This window comes from Anas acuta, chromosome 11 (assembly GCF_963932015.1).
Source record: "Anas acuta chromosome 11, bAnaAcu1.1, whole genome shotgun sequence".
Lineage (NCBI taxonomy): Eukaryota > Metazoa > Chordata > Aves > Anseriformes > Anatidae > Anas > Anas acuta.
Genome location: NC_088989.1, coordinates 9,618,614 through 9,642,951, shown reverse-complemented (window position 1 = coordinate 9,642,951; position 24,338 = coordinate 9,618,614). Strand labels below are relative to the sequence as shown.

The window sequence follows — 24,338 nt, the reverse complement described above, 5'->3', positions numbered from 1 at the left end:
CCTGTTTTGTCAATATCGAAATGCTTCTTTTGCCAGCAGCAGCTCCGATCAAAGCTCAAACGTGACAGAAATATTTGAAGCAGTGGAAACTTACAGTCACGGCTGGATGTCCTGGGAGGATTTGCTCTGCAGGAACAGGGGCTGCTGAATGACCGAGCTGCTATGTGTGCCAGGTTGGGTGAGCAGCTGGCCCTTTCTGACTCCAAATCTGTGTGTCTGGAGTGAGTCCGAGCTAGAGAGTTACAGGTCCCTAAAGGATTGGAAACATCCATCGATCACCGTACCTGTTGGATGTGACTGTCACTTCTTCTGGCTTCTGAGAGTCATCTTTGGAAAGTGTAAGTTGGGCAAGTCTGTGATTAAGAGATAAGTGGGAAAAATATAACAGAAACTAAATAATAATTTCCTGGATTTCCTGAAACCAAGAAATTTCAGCCTAAAAGGAGAAGAAACACCATACTCAACAAACCGAGATGCTGGGATTCTGCTTTCCTCAGCTAAACTGCCCAAAGCTCAGAAACAACTCTCGGGACAAATCTGAACCTTACCAAAATCAATCAGAAAAATACCCCCTACTTCCCAGGGAGCTCAAAATCTGAACTGTCAGACATACAAACCAAAACAGAGACCACAAGTAAAGAGCAGAGCTAAAGCCTCCAGCTGCAAAGATATTATTCCATGTATCTAGATGAAAAGTTTGGAGCAGATCTAAGTGCTCGGTCTGGTAGCAGGAGAATCAGCGGTGTGCCTGTGATCTGCCAGCTGGTTCCTCCCCGCTGAAAGTCTCCGCAGACACTTCTTTGCTGCGTAAATGCAGCAGTAACCACAGCCCGAGGCATTCCTGCTGGTGGCAGGGGATAAAATACAGATCCACTCGGCTTTCCAATATCTCTGAGTGGGCAGTAACTTGTCGAAGTGTGTCAGGCACGAGCCGTGCTTGTTCCCAAGGGCTGTAACACACACGGGTCACTCAGCCCTTCTTGCCAGCCCAACAGGAGCTCGCTCACCTGCGTGGGATCAAATTCAGGAGGCAGCAGGTAATGCACCCGCAGGAATGAACTGTGACTGAGATGGCCACGCCTGCACTGAAGACTGAAAACCAAAGGAAACCCCTCAGTCAGAATAATCGCTATCAAAAACTAGAGAGCAGCATTCCGTGCTCTGCTGGGGCAGCGCGTTGCCAGGACCTGGCTTATTGGAGCCTGGAGAGCAGCTCATCTGCTTTCCACCTGTTGTGCTGCACAGGGAAAATACATTCTCCTGGGGAGAGGAATCCCAGAAATTCCTCCTTGCGCTGGAAACGATCACTCGTTTCTTGTTTTCCAGATTTCTCCTTGTTTTGTCTGCAAGTTGCTGCACGCCTTTACTGGAGCACGGCACAGGTAGGAAACTCCTTGTAAGCCTCGGCTGAGCACTGCCGAGCATCTGTTGATTGGGAGCTGAAGAAACCGGGTTAGAGTTTTCTAAATTGAGACCAACCGTGTATCTGGGCAAGCATTTTTTTCTGGAGCTTCCCAACGCAATAATCCTGTTTGCCCTTACTTGCTTCAGCCCGCCGTCAGCACCTCTAGAGAGCTCTCCTTTCCTCTTGCTGGGGTACGTTTTCTTCCTCTCCATTATTTTATTCCAAGGGATCCTTCCTGACTTCTGCTTTGCTTTGTTCCCTACAGCTACATTCTCCAGCTCATGGTCTGTGGATGAGTTCCCATCTCTTTGCCCGGGCACGTTGTTTTGTACAAAGAGGTGGCAAACCTGAGGCTGCCTCTGTTGCGATGGTGTCACATTTTTAAATGCTGCAGTGCTCCTCCTGATGGCCTTCCTCAGAGGAGTTAGCAGAGACACTTCCTGCGCTACGGGGCAGCGTTTCTTCTGGCTCTCCCCAAGACACTGATTGTTAGCACAGCACATACAGGGACGGGTAGCACGGCTCTGCGGTCCCGGAACAGATCTCACCTCCTGCACAGAAGTATTTTCTCTGCCACACACCACTTGAGCAACGGGGCTGACTTGAGCAACGGAGCTGCCTCCAGAAGCTGTGCTGAGGTCTCTCCCAGGTGTCCCGTCCCCGGTGGGCTGGCTCCCCACGGGCAGGGCTCCGTGCTGAGACGGACCCAAGGAGCTGCAACCCCCCCTGCCTTGGCAGCACGGCCAGTGCTCGGTCTCCTGACGTGAGGCACAGCCCTGGCATGTGCCAGGGGAGGTCTGAGAAGAGTCATCCACCATCCGAGGGGGGGCTCTGGCGCTGGACATGAATGTCTGCAGCTCGGCTAAGGCACTAGGGAGCTTCAGGGAGCCTAATTCTTCACACAGCTTCAGGTGCTGATCGCTCAGCTGAGCCGGCAGTGACTCCAGGCTCTCCTTCAGCTGCTGGACACTGCATTTCACATCTGAAATCTCCACGTCTTTCTGGGGAAGCAGGGAGCAGAGCAGAAGCAGTAAACAACACATTAAAAGGTACAATAATAGGACTCACAGAAGAAACTTTTGGTTCTACGCATCAGTTAGATGCCTTACATTGGGTACCAGCCCTAAGATTAGCAATTTGTGTCCCCCTGTGCAATACGCATCTCAGACTGCCCCACAACAATGGGAACTTTGGGACTGGGGGACTTGGGTTGCCCTCTCATGTGCTGGCACGTCACATCCTTGCCAAAAGCAATTCCTCCAGCAGGGTCTTGGAAAAAACCACGCCACTCTGGGAGGTCTGCAGTTCGCTCTTTTGTCTCTGCCTCCCACTTGTTCTTGCCTGACCTCTTTTCTCCTCCCTCTGGGAAGCCAAAGGAAGGAAGCACTGCACTTCTGCGAGGTGCCCTCCCTTCGCAGGCATCAACTCCTCCAGCAAAGGCATGTGCCAGTGAGAAAGCCGTGCTTCATCATGCGCCTGCCACGACAGGGCACTGTTGGGCTCCCTCCTTACTGACCAGGATTTCATCAGAGCTTACAGCACTGTGAACAGGCTCTTGGGTAAGCATCAGTCAGTAGCTGGCCTAGAATTAGCATTTTAATATGTCTTTCCCTCTTCATTATAATAGGAGCAGTCTACTTTATAATCCTCCATCCGAAGACAATTTAATATTCAGTTAATATTTTGAAGAAATTGGAGAAATTCAGACAGAAGATTCAGAATAAAAGATTAATTTCTCCACTTACGGCTGCAAGTCTCCTCTCCATCTCCAGCAGCGCCTGCTCCATTTGGCTTTTATCTGCCAGGGCTTTCAGCACCAAGTCACTGTGACTTTGAAGAGCATCTTGCACTAAACAGGCAAATCAATAAAAAACACATTTGGCCTTTCATTTGTAAATGTGAATAAAGTACTATCAATACCATTGCGACTTCCTCCACGGCTTGGCATGAAATACTTCTCTGTGCTGTGCAACCAGAGCGATTCGCCAGCTGAGATCTCCCCAAGCACCAAGCGATGAACAATAGGGTGCATGTTTAATGCAAAGCACTTGAAATTTATAAGATGCTGAGTGCAGGCCAAACCTCATTTACTGTGTTCTATTAATATGGCAGCCGGGGATGAAAGGCTATGCGAAGCTGGGGAACTTGGTTGGTTCAAGGCAAGGAAGGACGAGGCTTCATTGTCTGTGAACTGTGCTGGGACAGGGACCCACGTGGGACTGGCTCAGCCCCGTGTAACCGACCCTCTTCTGTGGCCAGCTGATGGCAAATGGGAGCTTGAAAGTGTGACGGGAGTCACAGTGCAACTGGTACATGATTTTGTCAGACAATTCAGCAATAATGTTACCCTCCCGTGTAGCTGCAGTTATTCTTACTGTAACCACTCCTGTGGCTACCGCACCACACCGCAGGAGCACAGTTTGCAGCTTACAAGGAGGTGACAAACCCTGAGCAATCATACAGCCTTCCTTTGAAGCCATACACCAGGAAGCACAGAGGGACGGTCACTAGACACACCTGGCCTTCCCTTTGGACAGCACAGGGAGGTGTGTGCGGGTGATGTGGCTGGGCAGGAACGTCTGCGGGTTGTAACAGAACAGGATGCAAAGCGCTCCTGCAAAAACAACACCTTCCCAAGCCAACTGGCCGGGAGAACTGAAACTCTGCAGCCCTGGACTGCCACTGGGTGCCTGAGAGAGATCCGTGCAAAGCCCGTGTGCCAACAAGTGGTTACAAGAGCTCTGCAATTAATTAATCCTCTTTTTCTCCAAATCCAACATGTTTGATTGACTTTGGTGTCTGCGGCGATAAGAGCCCAGCTGAAGCTGTTCCTGCACGTGGAGCATTTATCTCAGCTCCTCAGGGTGGCTCTTCTCACCCCAGAGAGGCGCGCTCACACGCTGCAGAGCCGCGGAGCGCTCGGGATCTCTTCCCCTCCTGCCCAGCTATTTTCATTAAGCTTGCAGGGACTTAATTATCTCGGCGAGCTCTGCCCTTCTGTCAAACTCTTGATGGAATTGGCCAAAGAGTTAAAAACTATTAGGGAGAGACAGACAGAAAGTACTTGTACAGGCTTTGGTTTTGTAAAAAAAAATAAATCAGGGACGTTTTTGAAAGGTACATTTGGGAAAGAAGAAAAGGAAGAGATCTGAGCAATTATGGGCTTACTAGTTTGTTCTCATATTGTCCAAGGTTTTAGGCAAGACCTTAAAGGAAAGAGTAATCAAAGATAGGAAGGAAAATGGAATAAAACGGAACAAGACTTTATAAAAGGCAGATTGTGCCTGACTAATGTAATACCCTGTGATAAGATAGGTGACTTTTTAGACAAAGGCAATGCAGTGCCTTTGTGTAGACTCAAACAAAGCTTTTCATCATGTAATATGAAAAAAGCTGAGAAAAATTGTGAGGGGCACAAAGCCTCAATTAAAGGGAAAAACTCAGCTCCTGAGAGGAGGGGAAAATGCAGCTCTGGGAGCACTGCTCGTGGGCCAGTCCTGCCTAAATCTGCCGTGGTGACTGGGTGCAGGAGCCAGAAGGGCACCCAGGCAGCTAGCAGGTGGCACAAAACGCTGTGCCAGCCCCGGGGGCTGCAGACCAGGTGAGATTTGGCAGGGCAGCGTGTGGAGGGGCACAAGCTCTGGCTGCCGGGAGCTTCTGTGCAAGCATGGCACGGCTGGAAGCCCGTGCACAGTCCTGGCCATCTACACGCAAAGAAAAATAGACCGAACTGGGACACGTGCGGAGAAAAGCTACTAGATAATTAAGTGCTTAGATGATAATCTCCTCTTATGAAAGGAGATTGAAAGCGTTGGGCTTATTCAGCCTCACGTAACGGCAGTCCGGTGCTGCAGGGGCTGGCAGGCGCAGCGGGGCCGGTGCTCCAGGGGCTGGTGGCTTGTGAGAGCTCCTACGTGCTGGGGGTTATTTTATATTCGCTTCTCTTCCTCCAAAGCAGTGGTGCTTGGGCACAGGGCACGCTGCTGTCCGCTGGGAGGAGGAACCCTGCGGCTGCCCTGGCCGTGCATCTTCCTCCTAGGCCTTGGGTTAACGTGCTTGTGGGGAGCCTCTGCACCTCCTCAGCACGGCCATCACCTTGCTCTCCACAGAGCATGGCTTATTTCTGAGGATTACCTGCACATATTTAACTAATAAGCAATCTGGTCCTGCAGGCAATTCGGTTGCCCCTGCTTGCTCTCTCTTGCAGACTTTAAGCTTCTGCTCTTTTGTCCTGACAGACGTTGATGTTTTCAATACATCAGTGGGGGAACGTTGTGACTTGCAGGATGGGTTCGTGATGGTGGGGTGAATGTTTCAGCGGGCCCTCGCAGACTTTGCATCTCCCTGCTTAGACCTGAGGGGTACCTGCAGTCAGAGAGCAGGTTTTGGGGAGGCTGCCAGCCCCTCCAGGCCCGCAGTCCTACCAGGATGAAAGCAGCAGTGACTGAAGCAGGGGACTCCCTCCCGTCACATCAGCGTGTTCCAGCTGTATGCAGCGAGGGTACAGGCAGGCTCACCTCCACGCGCTGCTCTTCCCCGTACGCTACATTTTAATTCGGAATTATTTTTAAAACTTTCTGATTTCCCTAGCCTGTCTGTTCTTCTCCAACATGGTATCCTCGGTCTATAAATAGCACCGCATCCACCAGGCTTGTGATCTGCGTATACGTTTGACTCAGCACAGCGTGCTGCAGGCAAGCTACCAACAGCCAGCCTTTTGGATGTGCCTCATTTGTACGTGTAGGAGTATTCTGCAGGCAAAAAAAAAAAAACAACACCTCGGTACAGAGGAGAGGCACTCTCCTTCCCTCTCTGGCTTCCACACCAAGAAGTGTTCAGACTTGTCAAACATTATTAAACAAAACAAAACCAGGGGTTGATCTAGACTGAAAAAAAAAAAGGCGTTGAGGTGGCCGAGCCAGATCAGATCAAGGACCCTGTTAGTCAAATCTCTTGTCTTTAAAATGATCAAGAACAGCTGCTTCAGAGAAAGTTTTCTTCAAACAAACCCTGCAGCAGATAGTTATTGAACAGCTCAATCATAGAGGAAAAATCTTTACTCGGTTAACATGTGGATTATGCACGGGCTTGTGCCTCTCTTCTAAGGTATTTTAGCCAAAACAAAACAGTTTTTTACAACCTGGAACATGGCAATGCTTGGATTTGCTGTACCATTGTCTTTGACTGCCACTGGCTTACAGTAATAACATGAGGAATGTGAAATCTGTCAGGAGAGAAATCACCGCGGGCTCTCCAGGTAGGTCCTGGTGGCCCACCGAGCGAGCCCACCCTGCTGCCCCGTGCTGCAGAGCCTTCCCAGCAAATCCGCCTGCTCTGGGGTGCAGCTGCACTCCCAACAGCTGAAAATTACAGGCTGAGCAGCCGCAGGAGGGAGTGTCGGTCTCCAGCCTAGGAATATTAAACACCAACTGCTTCTGATGCCTATCTATCGTTGTCTCTGCCATTCATCCCGAGGTCGGAATGACAGCACGGAGGCTTTAAATAACACCCTGGGGGGAGGTTGGTTCCCCCGTGCCATGGTGCAGCAGGGGACATGGGAGGTGGTATAAGCCTGGAGAGACACGAGCAGCAATAACAGCTGAGGAGCTCAGCAGAGCACCGAGCTTCCTCCATAGGCAGTCACAGAGCTGCAGACATTTAGGGTGTCACAGCTGCATCCTGCAGGCGTACCCGGAGTGCTCGGCTGCCAGGTTTGTGCCTGCTTAGGCTGGGTCCCCTTCCACTGCACAGGAGAAGACATCTGCAGCAGCAGCCTATGGGGTAGGCAGCCCCTGACCTCTGCTTGCTTCCCAGCAGATTGCTGTCCTGTGGCCTGAAGTCCTGAGGTGTTGGGGATCAGCATTTACCGAGACAGTTCCACGCCCTCCTGACATCCACGCCAAGGCCGTGCTGGAGCCTGGTGAAGTTCCTCACCTCAACAGCTTTCACTGCCGGTCACTGCACGGCTAGCTAACAGCCGCATGGGAAAGGCGTTTCTTTTAGCAGTCTTCAACCTTTTCACTTTTCAGTCGATACAAATGCAGAGCGTAAGGGGGCTGCCTGGGTGTCACAGCCCAGACCACACTGCTCACAGTAAGCACGGTCAGATCGCACCACTACAAGCACAGCGAATTCCCCTGGAAACCTTGCCAGCAATTACTGGGCCTGGGGAGTCTCCAAGCGAGTCATGTTTGAAAACTGCCCATCAAACACTGGATTTTGTCAGAGAATTGCATCAGCTCGTACCTCTGTTAGGGAAACATTGCACATTTTTTTACCACCACTGCTGGTAGAGGACTGTTTGTGGTATGCTTGCCATGAATATGCTCCTCATTTGCGATGAAGTGTTGCGGAGGACATGGCTGTTGTGAGTTGTCACAGCTGGAACTGCCAGATACCAGAGAAGCAAAGCAGTTCAGAGAGGGCTGAGCTGTGAAAATCGGGATTTGTATAAAAAAAATAGAAAGCTTTGATATAAATGTGGGTATATAAATGAAAATGAGGATAATAAAAAAATAAATGAGTTACAGGAGATGAAAACAGGAAGAGTGAGCAAATGGTGAGCTGGCAAGTCAGCCAGAAAAACTCTACATAAAAGTGGAAGAGCAGAGGAGACATGGTCTGCTCGCTTCTTTACATCCCTGTGCGCAGCACACTGAGATGTGGGCAAGGAAGAGAGCAGCTGTGCCTCTGTGGAACCTGCTCAGGCAAATGTTCTCTCATCACCAGTGCCAGACACAGCTCTGTGTGCCTGCACATATGGACAGGCGCTCAGAAGAGAACATTTTTTATCTTATTGCACAGAGCATGCCAGCCCAACAGCACTTGGAAATGCTTTGGAAATATATTTTGAAAAATATTTTCTGTTTTGTGTGTAGACTCTGCCAAATCTACTTGCTACCTGCTGCTATAAAGGAGGCCTGTGAGACTCCTTACTTGCTCCTAATGAAGACGGACTTGATTTGAAGTTATACCTTTCTTTACTTTGCAGAGCTCTTTGAATGTCCTGGTGAACGACTTCTGTCTCTGAAGAGAGCCTCACCATCTTCTGCATTCATCTTCTGCACGTCAAATCCCCCACTACCAATGATTTAACATCTCCACCTTGTCACCTACATCCCACGGTGCTGTATCATCAACCACCGGTATTCAGTGCTTTATTGGCTCTGAATTTAGTTCTTTATCACCTGAATTTAGGAATTTTATACCAACGGAATTGCCTCAGTTGGGATCTTTTCAAGGCCCTAGTGCAGGTATTTATGTGGTGGGAACTTAATTATCCATCACTGTGATACCAGTGAAATGGCAGTGTTTATCAGCAATTAACCAGTGACAGATGAACCTCCCAGAAATATAAAAAGAACAACATTGTGGAGCGTGTGATGGTTTTCATTATATATTCAACATTCTGCAGCATGATACATTACAGAAAGTGCCAATTTTTCTTTTCAATTGCTTTGAAAATCTAGCAGCAGGCACCTCTGGGAGGTTTCTCATTTCATTCAAGGCACATTTATTTAAAATGGTTATGGAGAAGAAACAGGACAGCTGAGCAAATGGTATGGAGGGAAGAGGGGGAATTATGAACAATAAATTTGATTTTCAATGCCATGACAACTATTTCTGTGCAAGAGGTATACAAATTTAGGCAAAGCCCTGCCTCAGAGTGGACAAGCTGGGGCAGTGAAGTAATTAGGAGATGGGCAAATGCATAATAAGAGGCTTTTTGTGCTGGCCAAAACAGACAGATTCTTGCTTACATTAAAGCCCCACCAAGAGCACTGGCCAAACACAGCAAGGGAGTGTTCTTAGCAAAACATGATTGGTATTTCAAACGTACATGCTACCATGGCCTCGTGAAAAATGCACCGGACTCCATTCTTTTTGCCTGGGAAGGTCTGCAGTGACTTAAAGGGTATCTGTCAAAGCTGTACTTCATGGAAGCCACATTTTACTGCATGGTAAATATCCTAGTGTTTTTGGGAAGGTCTGTTACCATGCTCTCACAAGGTATAATGTGCACTTCTTGCATGTTTTGAAGCTGGCTTCTTGTTCTTGCACAGAGCAGAGCAAGAACAGAGTCCTGACAGGGTGTTGATAAAAAATAATGGCAGCATTAAAAATTACTGTACTCTCAAAGGCTCAGATCTAAGCCAAATTAGAAACAATTTCTCTGAAGCACTTTCCCTCAATAAAGACTGCTATGACTAGCCACTTCAGAGACAGAGCTGTTCAAAAGTATTTTACATTATTGGCTTTTCTGGGAGGTCACCCTTTCATCACGGTAAAAGTGCATCTCATTACTTCCTTCTTACCTAGGAAGAGCAGTACCAATTTTGCTCATACGTAAAATGCAATCACTTCAAGCATTACGGGGAGATGGAAAACTTCAAGCTAACATGAATATCTGAGAAAGCCTTAAAAACTGAAAGTAGACATTCAGGATTTAAATATCTATCTCATTTTTACTGTGTATTCCATTAGTGTACCAGATACAGTCTAAAAATGCTCATACCCTGGGCAGAACACAAAACCAAAGAGATGCAGCTGTCTATATGTGCATGGTGTCTAACCATGCCACGCTTAAGTTCTTTGACATGAGAGCAGAGACAAGGTAAATATAACACAATAAGAATAGAAAAGCAAAGGCCATACTGTGAATAGGTCTTATTTTGCTCTTCTCCCTTATGAGTAGCAGCTGTGAGTGGCATGGCTTGCATAGTTCACCCCAGCTTGGAGACAACACGCGGACATTCAGCAGTTTGACTGTGCCCTCTGCTGTTAACAGCAGTACAGAAAGGACTCACGTGTCTTGGAAATGGTTTCTAGATGAACCAAAATGGATTTGTTCCTTGAATTGAACATTTCTTCAAATTTGTCCAAGCACGCTTGCAGCTGCAAATGTGAAGGAAAATGAAAAAATTAATAGGTTGTCTTTTATTTGTGTGCAAAAACACTGCCCTAAGTCCCACAGAACAATGACTGCAACTCATTGCTGCAATAACCTGAAAATGGACATTTATCTGTCACTTGGAAGAGTTTGTCCATCCATTGGTTGCAATCCCAAAGGAGATATGGAATGGCTCAAATGGCTCATAAAGTATTGCAGAAATCTTAAATCATTTTGCAATAGAGATATTAATCTCTAAAAAAGCATCAATAGCAACATTATTCTAATTATTTATTAAAAGTTATGGGGAGAAGAGACCTTCATCTCCAGACAGTGAGACACATTCTATTTACTTGTTCTTGAGAGCAAGCCACTTTCTTCAGGCAAGAGGAAAGAAGTTGTATTTGCAGACAGCCAAAGGCTGTTCTTGCTCCCAAGCCCCAGAGAAATTCCATTGCTGACTCTGAGACAGGGCCCTAAAGCCTGTGACCCTAAGGACTGGCCACAAAGAGGATAGCATGTGAAAAAAAAATATTGACAATTGTTGGTCTACAGTATGTAAGTGTTCAAGACAAACAGTCTACCAATTCAAACATCAGCACAGAAAATGAGAGAAGGTGAATGTTCTGCAGCATTTATAATTCTTCCTTATTCTGGGCTCTGAATTTGAAGTAACTTACCCCTTGAAGCCTGTCGTTGATACTGGAAATAAAGGTGCTTAAGACCTCTCTAAAATGAGAAAGAGAAAAAAAAAAACAACACAGAAGGAATAAAATAGACATGTAACGTTACTGAAGTAGTTAGAAACTGAAAAGATCACAGTGAATGTGAGACATGAAACACTGCAAGGCATAGTGCGGTGCACAATGTAAACAGAGAAATGTGCTTACTTCAGCAGACACAACCCTTTGAAGTCACGTTACTTGTTTTAGGAAAGCACAGATTCTGCTAGGTAGAGTAAGAAATATATAAATATTTGTGTAGGTACACACACACAGACATGCACATATATCACACAGGGGTATATACATATTTTTTTAACTCTCCCAGTTTTGGCGTAGCATTTCTGCCTCTCCCAGAAGTTTCGGAAGGCATTTACACAACTGCCTGCTAGCTGCTGGGGTGTCACCGCTGCACTATCTGCTCCGGAAGAACCCAGCCGTGGTGGAGGTGACGTGCCAGTTGCTGAGATACATGAGTATTATATTTGGACTAAAATAACTGTGGGAAAAACAGGGAAAAAAACTGCGGCATCAACAAAGCCCAAGCCAGGAAGAACAAATACTGCAAATCCTTTTCTCCCGAGATTATGCCTGTGGTTTCTGTTATCCACCCTTTTGAGTTGAGCGAGCCTATCAGGATCCAGGCTATATTCATGATTAACCTATCAAACAAAAATGCTAGGCCTGTTGCTAAGCAAAGCGATAACCTATTTCCTCTCTGAAGATTCGGGTCATTTTAAATTGATCATTTAGTAATCCAAACTGCAACAAACAGAAAGGTGGAGGCCAGGTAGAAGCTAATGGTGAGAATTAGGCAGGCCTTCTGAAATATTCCTAGCCTCAGGAGAGGAAGATGTTCATTCTAATAGTCAAACTTGTGGGGGATATAAATGGATAAATTACACATTTATCTCTGTAAAGATAATATAGTTATTTATATAAACATGCTTCTAATCTGGGAGTGCATCTGGAGCGCAGAAAGAAGCATAATTAATATAAAGAAGAAATAAAGGATAATTAAGAGTTCTGACTAAACATTTAAAACTGTGTGTCCATTCCTCATAATTCACTTACAAAAATCTTCCTCTTCTCTAATAGGCACCAGAGCATCAGGTTTTGCATTATCAGAAGCATAGTGCCCATTGCAAACGAGAAAGAGATACACAGTCTGATCTGATTAAAGGCTTTTAACAAAAATGTGTTTCACTTTGGATGTTACATTACAAAATGTACAGAGCTAAGAATTATTTATAGGTGCACTGGGGAGCTTGCCATCTTTCATTTTTGAGATTGAAACTCTTAGCTTAATCCTTAAAGTCCTAGAGGACCTACAGGTACATTTAATTCTTAACGTCTGACAAAGAGCTCATTAGCAAATTATACTTGCCTGTTCCCAAAAACACACATACAAAAATCCTCTATATCAGAAAAAATTATAGAGATAGGTGCAGGTTTATAACACTGTAATCACTGCATCTTCCTCTGCACAGAAGTATGCTTGGCAATCTCCTTACCTGTCCTAAATGTAAATGTCATCCTAGCAGTCCCTTTTATACAGTCTATAAAATTTTGAGAAATATGGACTTTCACAAAGGAAAACAAACAAACAAACAAACAACAAAACCCTTGCTGATTAGATAAAGAAGGCAAAGGTAAATTCAGGATATAGTTTTGTTGTTCCTTCTGGCTTATGGCTGAAAGCATTACATAACTCTCATCGCAAGTAAACCCTATTCTCTCATCCTGTGACTCTTCCCAATCAGAGATTATCTAAAACCTGAAAAGACACTTTACTTGGAGAAATCTGCAGCTACGTCATGTGTGACTTTTAAGAGGAGAAGGAGGAGCTGCAGGGAGTGATAACAGATTTCACAGGAAGAATTCGTAATGGATGTCTACATACCGATCATATTTGTCCTTTATTTTGTTCTTATTCACTTCAAAATTTTCCAGGACACTTTTCCCTCTTCCTGCACAAAAATTAAGCAAGCCTTTTTCTCTTGTATCTTCATCAAATAACTGTGGTTTCGTTTGGTATTTAGAGAAAATACTGGGCTCGCTCTGTTGCACAAAAGAAAGGAAAATGTTGAAGTATAAAAATAATCAGAACATTAATTATCAAAAACTATTTCTGTACCAAGTGCTTTGCAGACAGAGGGTTCACAGTGATTGGACGTGACAGATTAGATGGGGTGAGGAGATTAAGAATTTGACGAGATTATTGTTCACTTAGTGTGCCTGGTTTGATCGGCTCCCTGTGGAACTGAAACTCAGACTGAATTTCTTCAGACTCAAGGCTTTTCCATCATCCTGACTGTTTTCAGTTGGTTGCAATCATCAGTTGCACAACACAGAGACTATAAAACAATTTCAGGGTGCTCCCTGCACATTAATCTAAAGGAAACCCTATTGAATTTCCTTTTGGGTGACATCATTTGCTGCCAAGCAGCAACATCGTCAGGCTGTAGTTGTTTTTCACATGCTCCGATATACATTTCAGAACAAGAAGATAACATTAGTACGAAAGCAGTGAAGACCTTCTTCATTCTACACACTTTCCAGACACTTTGTGACCAAAATAGAAATGCCTTTTCCTTAAAACATAAAAAAAGGCAAATTTCGTTAAATTGTTTTCTTTCATCCTGAACAGCGAGTTTCCTTTCCTCCATCTGATGAAAAGCCACACATTTAAAGGACAAGATCTTCAGCAAAACGCAGGGGACAACAGACAGGATCTGGAACTGAATGGCTGCCTAGGGCCACGGAGCTGGCACAACTGCTCTTTCCTAATCTTTGCTCTGAGGTGTCTTTATTTGGATCTGCTGGTATCTGCTCGTGGTGCAGGAACTATTTTAGTGAGACTGGTAACATCAGAGGCCACGTGCTATAGGAGAAAGATTTTGAGCTTAGAAGCTCTTCGTCTAAAGTCATTTAAGCATTTGCCATAACAACAATACAGCAAGGTAACTTGCAGGAAATGGAATTAAATGCCGAATACCTCTGTCATTCTTGCAGAAAGCTAATAAAGAGAAATGCAGTATTGTTCAAAGAGGGAATAGATGAAATATTCTAGATGGTGTAAAGACATTAGATTGAGACCAATTTCACATTATGTTAGTTATTAAAAATTGTGATCAAATAAAATATCCCAATAATAGTCATATAAATAAGTTTTTTCACCAACCAGGCTGCTATTTGGTCTAGTTACGGTAAGTATGTACTCCTCTTATTGTATCAGAAGATAACTTGATTTCAGCAGGCTCAGCCAATTTTACCACCAGTTTTCAGTATTTTCCATTAATTTAGATGGTGGCTGTGTGTGTGCAGGGCTGAACGGGGGAGCAAAACTCACGTCCTGGGAGTTGTGCTGTCCCAGCTGCGTGCCCAGCTCCAGCGGTGCCACTGCCGACTGCACGTTCTCCGGGCAGAACTGGGAGCCAAAGAGCAGCTGAGAATCACTGAGACTCGAGTAGTCGCTGGGAGCATTGCTCCGGACAGAAAACTTGTTAGGCCTGAAACGGGACAGAGTGCGTTATGAGTGAATCTTTCTTTTTCCCTGAGTGCCACCCAAATGAACCCTTCCCAGCTGGCCTTGACTTCGTGCTATGTTCCTCTCTTTCTGTTCCCCTTCACAGACACAGCTGCTGCCAGTTTGCCCCCCAGGACTGCGGTACGATGCCAGGTTCCCCCAGGTGAAGGTTTGAAGGTTTCCCACTGGCTGTACTGCTTTTTGTTCTGGCAGAGCCTGCCTTCAATTTTTATTTTTATTTTTTGCTGGCAAAGACAGAGACTTCTTCATTTTTCGTATTCCATTGCTCCATGTTTACAAGGTCAGATGAACTGCTTAGGCTAGGTCCAAATGTAAGAAATGCTGGCCCAGGCTTATTCTCTCCAAATTAAGCTACCAAATTGCAAGAGGTGTGTTGCTGCCTTTGGTGCTGTTTCTCAGTATCAATAGGTGAAAGCCTTTCTTCCACCTCATCCACCTGTGCCACTGTACAAAGCCTCACCCAGCCCTCCCACAGGAACAAAAATCTCACCGTGTAACAATTCCTAAAAAGGGTCAAGGAAGAAACAAACTGAATTAATTAAAATCTAAAGGTTTACTAATAAATCACAAGGACTTTCTCCTGATCAAGCCTGGCATAACAGTGATAAACGGAACGGAATTAGAGATCAAAATTAATGAAGGAGACTCTTAGGCAGACTCTTCCATAACAAATCATGTAACTAAAGTAAAAAAGAGCAGGAGACTAATTCGTGTGTCTAACAAAAGATGATCACCCCAACATTTATTAGCAGTGACGTGTTCGGTTTAATCCCCACTTTTGGAAGGAGCCCAAACACCATGCACACAAAAGGGAGAGGGTTTAGTGGGAGCATTTGAACTGCTCAGCCTCCCTCTTCTTCACAGAGCGGTGTCAGTGACAATATCACATTAATACTTCTGGCTTTGAGCTCACCGAGTGCACTGAGCTGCGGTCAAAAATAGAGAGATGAGGTATGGGTTTGTGGATCCTCAGAAAGCCTGACAAATCTGCCTGAATTCAAAACCTCCCTTGATCTTTCCGTGGGCCCCAAATCTACCAAAAGAGAAATCTGAACGTAACTTTCACTTGCACGGCTTCCTGTTTCCACCCCAGCTACGCTTTGTACAAAAGAACTCACTTTATATCTGCAACCCGCAGCACGTCAGGAAGAGATGTGAGCACGCGGGCTGCCACCACCCCGGCCTGCAGTGTAGGTATCACATCTCCTGCACTGGTTTGCTAAACCTGACAGTCTTTTAGGCAAGAAAGCTCCCTCTTGGTTTGAGGAAGGGTTTTTACACTCCCCAAGTGCTTCCTGCCAACGCACGGCTCCATGACCCCCTTGGAAAGCGCCCGGTGCTCCTGGTGGATGCCACATCCCTGCTGGATGCTCTGCTGAGCACCAGGCTGAACACAAGGGGCTCCGCTGCTGCCGTGGGGAGCCCTGCAGCTCAGAGGTCTCGGCGAGGTCTGGGTGACTTCCCCGCCTCTCTCTGCACTGACACCATGACCAAAGAAGGCTGCAGACGGCTCTGGAGCCTCATTTTTCTGTCTGAAGTCCTCTCTTGGTGGTTAGTTTAGGAATGATGGCACTTCTGCAAACGATGGGGGGAGACGAACCAGATGTCTCTCTGAGCACATTCCTTCCCAGATTTCTTTCTCCCTTGCTAAATGCTGCTGGCAGCTAATTTGCTAACAAAGCCATCTGGACAAGGCATCAGCCTGGCCACGCTTGGGCCAGGCCTTCCCGTGACGGTGAGATCAGACAACCACGGCTCTCCAGCCACCTGACCGTTTCCTTCAGGGTGCTGGGCTTCACGGGTGCGTGACCTGTCCTAAATATAACCCCTTCCTTATAAACAGCGAGGAAGCATTCTAGATATCCAATCCCGGTTAGAAGTCCCTCCTAGGTGATGCAATAGTTTATCTCAGGAGAACTCTGAGCTTTCTGCTAAAACGAGCCATTCCCTGAGTCATCCGCGCATTTGTGCCAAGAGTGCTCCTCTGCTGTTTGCACTACTGGATGCACTCAGAGCAAAAAAAAAGATGTAGGTACGGAAGACAAGCGCCATCACAAGCTCCTGGCAGCTCCAAAAGCGCTAAATCATACTCTGCCAACCATGGAATGGGTTCTTTTTCCCACCTAATGAAATGCAAGGTATTGTAATATTGGCAGCTCCGACACTTTCTGTAATATGAGCGTGACCTCAAAAATCTGCAGCCCTCTGCATATCTGGGGAGTCAGCTAGCTCCTCGCGGTCTCAGTTTCCCTGTTGTCAGTGTGAATAACCCTCCCCCTGAGAAGCTGGATCTTTGTGGAGCTTCTTGCATTTTTCCCAGTTCCAATCATTTCCAATCATCCAAATACTATCACCAGATGTGAACGTATCACCTTTAGGCTAAAGGGCCTGCCTTTCCCCCAAATAGCTGTCAGATACAACACTCCAAGAGGAACACAGCACGCAATAAATCCCCTCTCCTTCTGTTCCTAGATGTTCCTAGGTGCATTAACACCCTAAACCACATAACTGTAGTGTCATAGGCCTTATTGGTCTGTAAAAACAATTTTTACTCTGCTGTGTGGATCCATCTTTATGTGCCAACACCAGGCTCCAAGAGTCGGTTGGAAAAGCAATATGAGTCTCCCACAATTTCCAAAATAACATCTATTGGTGGTGCTGCTGTGATTTTATTTAGTTCTATCATCCTCCCTGAACCTGTGCCAACATCCCTCCTTTTCTGAAGCTCTGTGGGTGAAGCTCACTTACACCTTCCTGACATATTTCTTCGAAGTGCAGCAAAGCTTCTTTCCCAAGAAGAAATCTTCTTCTCCTGGTAGCAATCTTGAGCTGTATCAGTGCTCTTCTCCTGCTTGCTATCCAGAAAATCTCCCAGCCCTTCCTGCTCCTTCTCATTTAGTGACCAGGACTGCATCACAACAAATCCAACTGAAATGCTGGATGCTCCTTTTCATCTGCTCTTCCTCGTAGCTTTATTCTGTATGTATAGGAATTGTCTCTAGCTCTCCTATGCTGCTCTCGTAGTTACTGTTTGCAGCCTGTCAAGGTGTTTAGCAAACAAGCAAGGATCAGCGTTTGCTTTGGGTATAGAGGAGAAACTTTAGCATCCAGGGGGATTGGAGGAGTTCAAATGAAGGAGTTTTAGTTGCTACTGCAGCTTCCAGCCATTTACTTTGCTGGAAACAGCATCAGCATAACATTATTTTTCTTTTCCCTGTCCTCTGGAATTGAATGACCTGCTTGTTGCAAATCGTTCATTTCATTGTTGCATTTGTATCCTATAAGGAATTTCTACAAACAGATTTTGGCATCGACCTTAATGTATTAACCACAACAGGGTCCCTATAGGTTTTTCAGCTCAGACACTGCCTCCAGTTTCCAGATTTCAGGCTCAAATTCCTTCCGCTCTTGTTTTAATTCCTCAAGGTCATTTTTACTTTCTATGAGCAACTCCATTATTCATTCCAACGTGATTCAATAGCACCCAGACATTCCTCACCTTGGAAACCGCGTTAGCTCCTTTGTCCTGAGCAAGGAGCCAGTAGTCAGAGATTTCTGCGGCACAGCCTTGTTTACTTACACAAAATTTATCCCTGGCCACATTAGGAATCAGACATTTGGAGGTAATTTTTTTGCCCCCCAGTCTGAAGCTGTCTTCCAGCCTGCATGGCACACTCAGTTTCTGATTCCTCCAAGGCTCAGGGTTCTTACAGCTGCTCATTCATCGGCGTTGTCTTGGCTGTCTCCATTTTCTGCTAATTCTGGGACCTTAAGGCAACTTCAGAATTTGTGGCTCTGCTATGTGGGATGGAAATTCGTGAAATAATGGATCGAGTAAGGCTGTTAAACTTGGAAGATGTTTCTCAACAGCAGAAATATGATATAGAGAGCAATGGCCCAAGCAGGCCTCAGCTTATAGCATCCTTTTTGAATGCCTCTTTAATATTTTTATCATGTATTGGCCTTACATGCTCTCTGGCAGGCTTTCTGCTTCTGATGTCTCTGGAAATAGGTTTATTAGTAGTTCTTATGCCTCTAGCAAGTTTCTGCTTTTCACATGAAACAAGAAAATTCTGGTAACTTCAATTTAAAATCATAATATATCATTGCCTATTTTTATATTTTTAATACTCTTTACTTTCTTAAAACACACCCTCTCATTTTCAATAGTCTTCTTTACCATGGCATTTAGCAGTGTCAGGCTGGTACCAGTCCATCTCCAGTCTGATCTGATAGCTTGTAGGCATGAGTTCTATGCTTCAGTATGACTCTGAATAATGAGGCTCTTCAGTATGAGGTCTAAATAATCCCTGTGCCTCAGGCAAACATTTAACCCTTTTGGCTGTCCCTTTACATTTATTTTAATGAGGCTTCGTACTTCTATGTCAGTATCTTTTTTTTTGAAATTACACATTTTTGTGGTGGATTTTCGGCTTTTGTTGCTCCGCATGATGCTGAGTCCAGTTCATTATTGCCACTTTTACAGCAGCACCACAAAAGTAATATTCTGAACGAGGGTCTTGTGCTCAGCTCGAGACCAAGGCAAGATGCATTTCTTCCCTGGGAGTTCCCTGACTGAGGCGGGTATTTATGGTGCTGAAAATCTAGTTTCAGCATCATGCCCCAGCGATGCTTACCCGGTCGATATAAAGCTAATTGAAGCATCATTGCTTTTGTGACCGCTATTCTCAGGTCCTCTGTGATCCTCCTCCGTGTTCCCTTCTGGCTGGGCAGTCAGCAGTACAGCTCTAATACGACATTTTCCCTAATTAGCTCTGGCATTTCAATCCACAAAAATTGTGTTGTTTGTCGATACACTTAAATTGACTCTAAGCTTTCTCCGCTGCATAGCTGTCACTTTATTGGCCTCACATCCTCCCACCTTCTTAAATAATTGGCACCCTGATATTACAGCGTCCAACTAGACAACTTTCCTTCCGATGAGTTTCTAAGATCTCTATTATGTCAATATTTGTACATTACAAACAGGCAAAACAGGGACTCTGGTTACCCCATCCTATTTCTCAGGCTGCCAGCAGTCACAGAGAAGATTATGTGTGCTTGACAGACAGATTATGAATAAAACCCCAAGTCCCCAGTCTGCTGTGAGATGCAGACAGAAAGGAGTTACAAGAGGTGATGGTTCAGAGCAATCTCGGGCTTCTGCAGAAACTCTGTCATGACCTTATTACATCACTGGAGCTCTGCATTTCTTATGGACCTGGTGGCAGCTGCTCTCAAAAGTTAACACCCTGCCTCAAACGTGCAAAGAACTAACACTGTGAGCTGTACCCTGCCAATACTATATGCTGATTTCATGTTTCAGCTTAGAAGCTCTCTTAAAGACAGTATTCTGCAGTTTATACATCATATCCTGCTGTAGTGAGAAAAGTATCTAGTAACAGGAGAAGAGAGCCGGCAGAAGTAATTAACACATCTTCCCCCCATCTCAAATACATGCACATACTCCTATGAATAACTTTTTTTTTTTCCTTAGAAAAAGTTAATTTGCTGTCTGAGAACCCTCTCCTTCATCTTAATTCTTCCAAAAGCCCAGCTGCATTTTCAGTAATGTTTCATGACCTATTGGACCCTCTCAACTCACTTCAAAAAAAATGTAGAGTGCTGAGGAGTAGGTGTTAAAATCTTGTCTGTATTCTTCTCCTGCATTAATAAAATAGTTAAAAGAGAAGATCTAGTAGCTGACAGGACACTTTGGAGGAGGAAGGAACTCAAACAATCCCCTTACAAACAGGCACCAGTACTTCTTCTACTCATTTCCTTTGGTATTGCACAACTCCACAGAATGCTTTACATATATATAAATTACATAAATATTATATATACACATACAGACGTTCACAACTACATTTCCCCAGTTCAGTCTCTGACCAGAATGAAAGTCGCAGGTTTCCAAAGCACTGAGACATAACTTCTTAATTAAATTTAAAAATATATATTAAAAAATCTGCAGGTACCAAGACAATAGAATTATGCAATGCATGTTTATAAAGACTAAATCATGACAGATATAAACACACTTTTCTCTGAATTGGCTCCCCTTTGACCCTTGCATCTGTGCAAAACTCAATTAATTCATAGGTATATGACAAGCACTTTTATAACGGGAAAGGAAACTGCTATTATGCTTTCATTATCATTCATCATCATGGTAACATCAGGCCACATCAGAGACAGTATGACTAAAATCGTGAGTTTGAACAACAGTTAGTTATATAACTACCAGAGGATCAGACGACCAAATTCATCAATTAGCTTCCCCAGAATTAAACAAGAGATAAATCTGGCTCTGTTTTTTAGCCAAGTGATGCAAAGAGTATTACTCTGCTACATAAAAATGTAGCATGTCTTAGCATTTGCTCTCCAGATGTTTAATACAAGTAATATTTGTTGTTTCATTGTATATTATAGATGTGGAGACTTGGAGCTGCTCTTTGACTTCTGCTGGGAAAAAAAATCAGCCATGCATATCAATGCAGTATATGGAATAATTTTGGTTACATAATGTGTAATGATATTGCAAATTATGATTCATTTTATCTATCTTTTACGCAAGGCAAGAAAGGAACATTTAACTTATCTAATTAGACATGTTGCATAAGATAGGCCATAGGACTTTCCTGAATAAATTCCTGCTTGAAGCACAGAATAGATTTTAGCAGAACATCCAGTGATTTTTAAATTCCCTACAATGGTAAATCTATCACAGTGTTTAGTAGGCTGAGTATGCAAACACAAACAGAATCACAGAACAGGTTAATTAACCAAAATTCACCAGACCAGGACTAACTGCAGATCAATTCTAGAGAGATTTCTTTTTGTTCCCTCAGCTGTCCCGTGTCCATGCCTCCCCCCATACTCCCACCCCTTCTTTGGCAGTACAGTGACCATGCAATTGCGGCAGAGTCTCCAGAAACAGTCTCTAGAAACAGAAAGCTACAACAAAATGGTGGCTTCTGCTTTTCCAGCTGCTAGATCACCTCCTAGGTTATGTATCTTGGAGAGTTTCTGTCTCTCCCTACCCTAGACCAAGACAAGAGAAGAGCCTTAAAATCACCAGAAAGTTGGGAAGCAGGGCAGGCATAATGGCTGTTTCTCTTAATCAGCACATCCCATGTTTGAACCAAACCGAACCACATTTCACTGTATTGCACCATATTTGCAGAAGTGCCTCTTAGCGCAGGAAATATAACCTGCTGTTCCTCAGGATGCCTCTGTTTATAGAACTCGAACCCAAGTAAATGGACCACTAAAATGTTTAATTTGTATAAATGTTATTAAACAGCCAAAGCATTGATAATCCCAGGAATGTTTTACATTGGCAGTGCAAGACCTCCAAAATATGTTGTGCTATAACCTGTCACATGTCAGTCTGAGGTTCCTTGTATTTACAATTCCCTTATAATCTTAAGAGAGGCTGTTGTACTTAACAGGCTCTGTGGTATAAACTGTGCACACTGGGAATCACGCAGATCAGACACACATGACGTGCAGTTAGTGCATGTAGCAAGAAAGCACATTTTTGTATTTTTCTAAGGTAGGAAACTCTGGGCCAATGTGGAGAATGCAGAGCCCTTATCTGGAGACATATGAATGACCTCTGGAATGAACACTGCACGAGTGCCAGGATACATAAGCCGATGGGAAATTTCTGGCTTATCTGACCCCACTATACTGTCAAATACCACTTACGTGCGTTTTACTGCAAACTCACAGGGTAGCGACCCTGAGAAAAACACAGCCCATCCCGATGGCTCCAGTCTGATAAGCACGAAAATGGTGAAAACATACAGCACTTACCCAGACGCTGTTGGAGTGCTGAGCATCTCCTTGATGTTCCAGACGTTAAAATTCATTTTTTCAAGATTGACTGTTAGAAAGGAAAAATACAAGAGCTGTCAATTGCAGGTGTCAGAATAAAACCACCCACAGGGCCACCAGCTGCACCCTGATGGTGGCAGCACCCCACTGGCCTCGTTGCCTTGCAGCCAGGGCGTTTTTGGGTTTGGGAGTGAGGGAAGGCTCCCTCAGGGCCCTGTCCCCATGGGATTCATGTACAGCCCGAGCTCGGGGCAGTTTGTGCATTTTTCCTCCCTCATCACCCCCCCTCCGGACATCCCTCCCCACTCCCCAGGCATGCATGGCCTCCTCCCTCCTACCCGCTGGCTGCAATGTCACAGTGCTGCCCACACTCTGCCAGTAACACTGCAAGGAGGAGAAATAACAAAAAGAGTTAAAGCCCCTTTAGGACGGAGCACGCCAGCTGCAGGGGGAGACGAGAGGCACCTGCGGCCCCAGGGAGGCCCAGCCAACATGGCCGACATGGCCACCATGCGGCTGGGGCTGGGCCTGGCTGCTCCCTGCGGGTCCAGGGTGCAACCAGTGTCCGGGTGGGGGGCTCGGGGGTCCCCCCTGATCTGGGCTGTCCCCAGGCAGATGGGGGGGACACCCTTGTTCTGGGTGAAGGGGGTGCTTGGGGGCTCAGTGCCCCTGGGCTGGTCCCTAGTGGCAGCCATAGCACACCAGGTGGCTTCGTGCCCAGGGGCTGTGCGGGCTCTTGTGTCAACAGTGCTCTCAGAAATGCAGAACAGCTTAATTTTACCCACCAGTATGACAGAAATAACCCATGATCTAAACATGCCCCGGAGAAAGATTCTCAAATATGGTTTTACTGGAATTTTTTCATTGCACGTCACTATCCTCCTCATCTTCAGGAATGGAAAATGGGCATGCTTACTTGCCTGTTTTTTTTCCCTTTAATTCAAAGTAATTTTAAAGCTGGTTAAACTGTTTGGTCGTCAGTTTTGAGGATGCTCCATAAGCACTAAACCACTGCAGAAATAAGGCTGCTGTAAATTTACAGATAGATTAGAGAAGCTCGTCACATCCCCTTCACGCTCCTCCTGCCTGGAGAGCAAGTTTTAGTGTTAACAGCAGCCTGGAGCTCCGAGGTGTCAAAACAATGCCTGTGTTGTGTGTCATCCCGAACAGCAGCAGCGTTGATGTATATATCTGCTTTCCTTAACAAATCCTGCAGAACTGAAGCTTTCACTTAAATAATTCTGGACTTTTACCCATAACAGACTTCTTGGAGCAACTCTGCTGCTTGTTTGTGTGTGTAACAACAGGGCTACGTCTGGTATAAATAGCTGGAATTTATCTCCACGGCTTGTTAACTCTCAACCGTGTGATGATCCAGTGGCGGAAAGATTTTCTAGGGCTGAAGCAGAGAATTGCAGGCTGTCTGTGCTCCCACTGCAGTGATCTGATAATGGCCAAGCTGTCAAAGGCTTAAAGCCTAACCTTCCTCCAGAGAGCGCTGCTGTGGGGGACACCTGTAGCTATGGCACTGGTTGAGTAAATAAGGGCTTTGCTCTGCTTCCGTGCTTTGTACAGCTCGGGTGTACAGACTGACACCAGTTCTGTTATCGCTGCGCTGAGGCTGGATACAGCCCTGCATCACAAACGGTGGGGTTCTGTCCTTTTATTGTTCATAACTGGAAAGTCTAGAACTCCCTTCATAGGAGACCACAGGGCCCTGTATCCATTTACAGCACTTCCCCTGGTATTAGGAAAGGATTTGCTGGTACTTTGTGCACCAGCTATAGGACTTGGCACCCGCTTGGTGCATTATTTTAAGTTATTATGCAGAGCTATTCATATTGCTGATGTGGCTGGAGCTTTCTGGTTCGAGCGTCTACTGAGTTTGTGGAACGTGATAAATGAGATTTTGTATTTCCATCTCCCCAA

The 24,338-nt window shown here is 45.3% G+C and overlaps 1 protein-coding gene and 1 long non-coding RNA gene across 3 annotated transcripts; one reads left to right on the top strand and one right to left on the bottom strand.

Moving 5' to 3' along the window:
• Positions 1 to 1,113: 1,113 nt before the first annotated feature.
• IHO1 (interactor of HORMAD1 1) lies at positions 1,114 to 23,848 on the bottom strand. Of its 2 annotated transcripts, XM_068694960.1 has the most exons (8): positions 22,748 to 23,848; positions 22,389 to 22,458; positions 14,370 to 14,529; positions 12,921 to 13,078; positions 10,976 to 11,024; positions 10,213 to 10,300; positions 3,151 to 3,254; positions 1,114 to 2,406 (listed from the first exon to the last, which is right to left on the bottom strand). In XM_068694960.1, the coding sequence occupies exons 2-8, from the start codon at positions 22,442 to 22,444 to the stop codon at positions 1,114 to 1,116; spliced, it is 1,908 nt and encodes a 635-aa protein (XP_068551061.1). In that variant the 5' UTR covers positions 22,445 to 22,458; positions 22,748 to 23,848. The 2 variants fall into 2 exon arrangements, with proteins under 2 accessions (XP_068551061.1, XP_068551062.1); XM_068694961.1 differs by lacking the exon at positions 22,748 to 23,848 and having other exon boundaries at positions 22,389 to 22,658.
• Positions 1,246 to 2,737, top strand: LOC137862679 (uncharacterized). Its single transcript, XR_011100471.1, has 2 exons — positions 1,246 to 1,382; positions 1,671 to 2,737. It is a non-coding gene; the product is annotated as an uncharacterized lncRNA (long non-coding RNA).
• Positions 23,849 to 24,338: the final 490 nt, after the last annotated feature.

Bases quoted from the DNA above. Each gene is read 5' to 3' on its own strand.
- IHO1 (XM_068694960.1), bottom strand. From the start codon at position 22,444: ATGAATTTTAACGTCTGGAACATCAAGGAGATGCTCAGCACTCCAACA. The intron at 10,301-10,975 runs GTAAGTTACTTC...TCACATTTGCAG, and splicing joins TCAACGACAGGCTTCAAGGG to CTGCAAGCGTGCTTGGACAA. The intron at 3,255-10,212 runs GTGAGTCCTTTC...TTGCCTGTTTAG, and splicing joins AGAAACCATTTCCAAGACAC to TGCAAGATGCTCTTCAAAGT.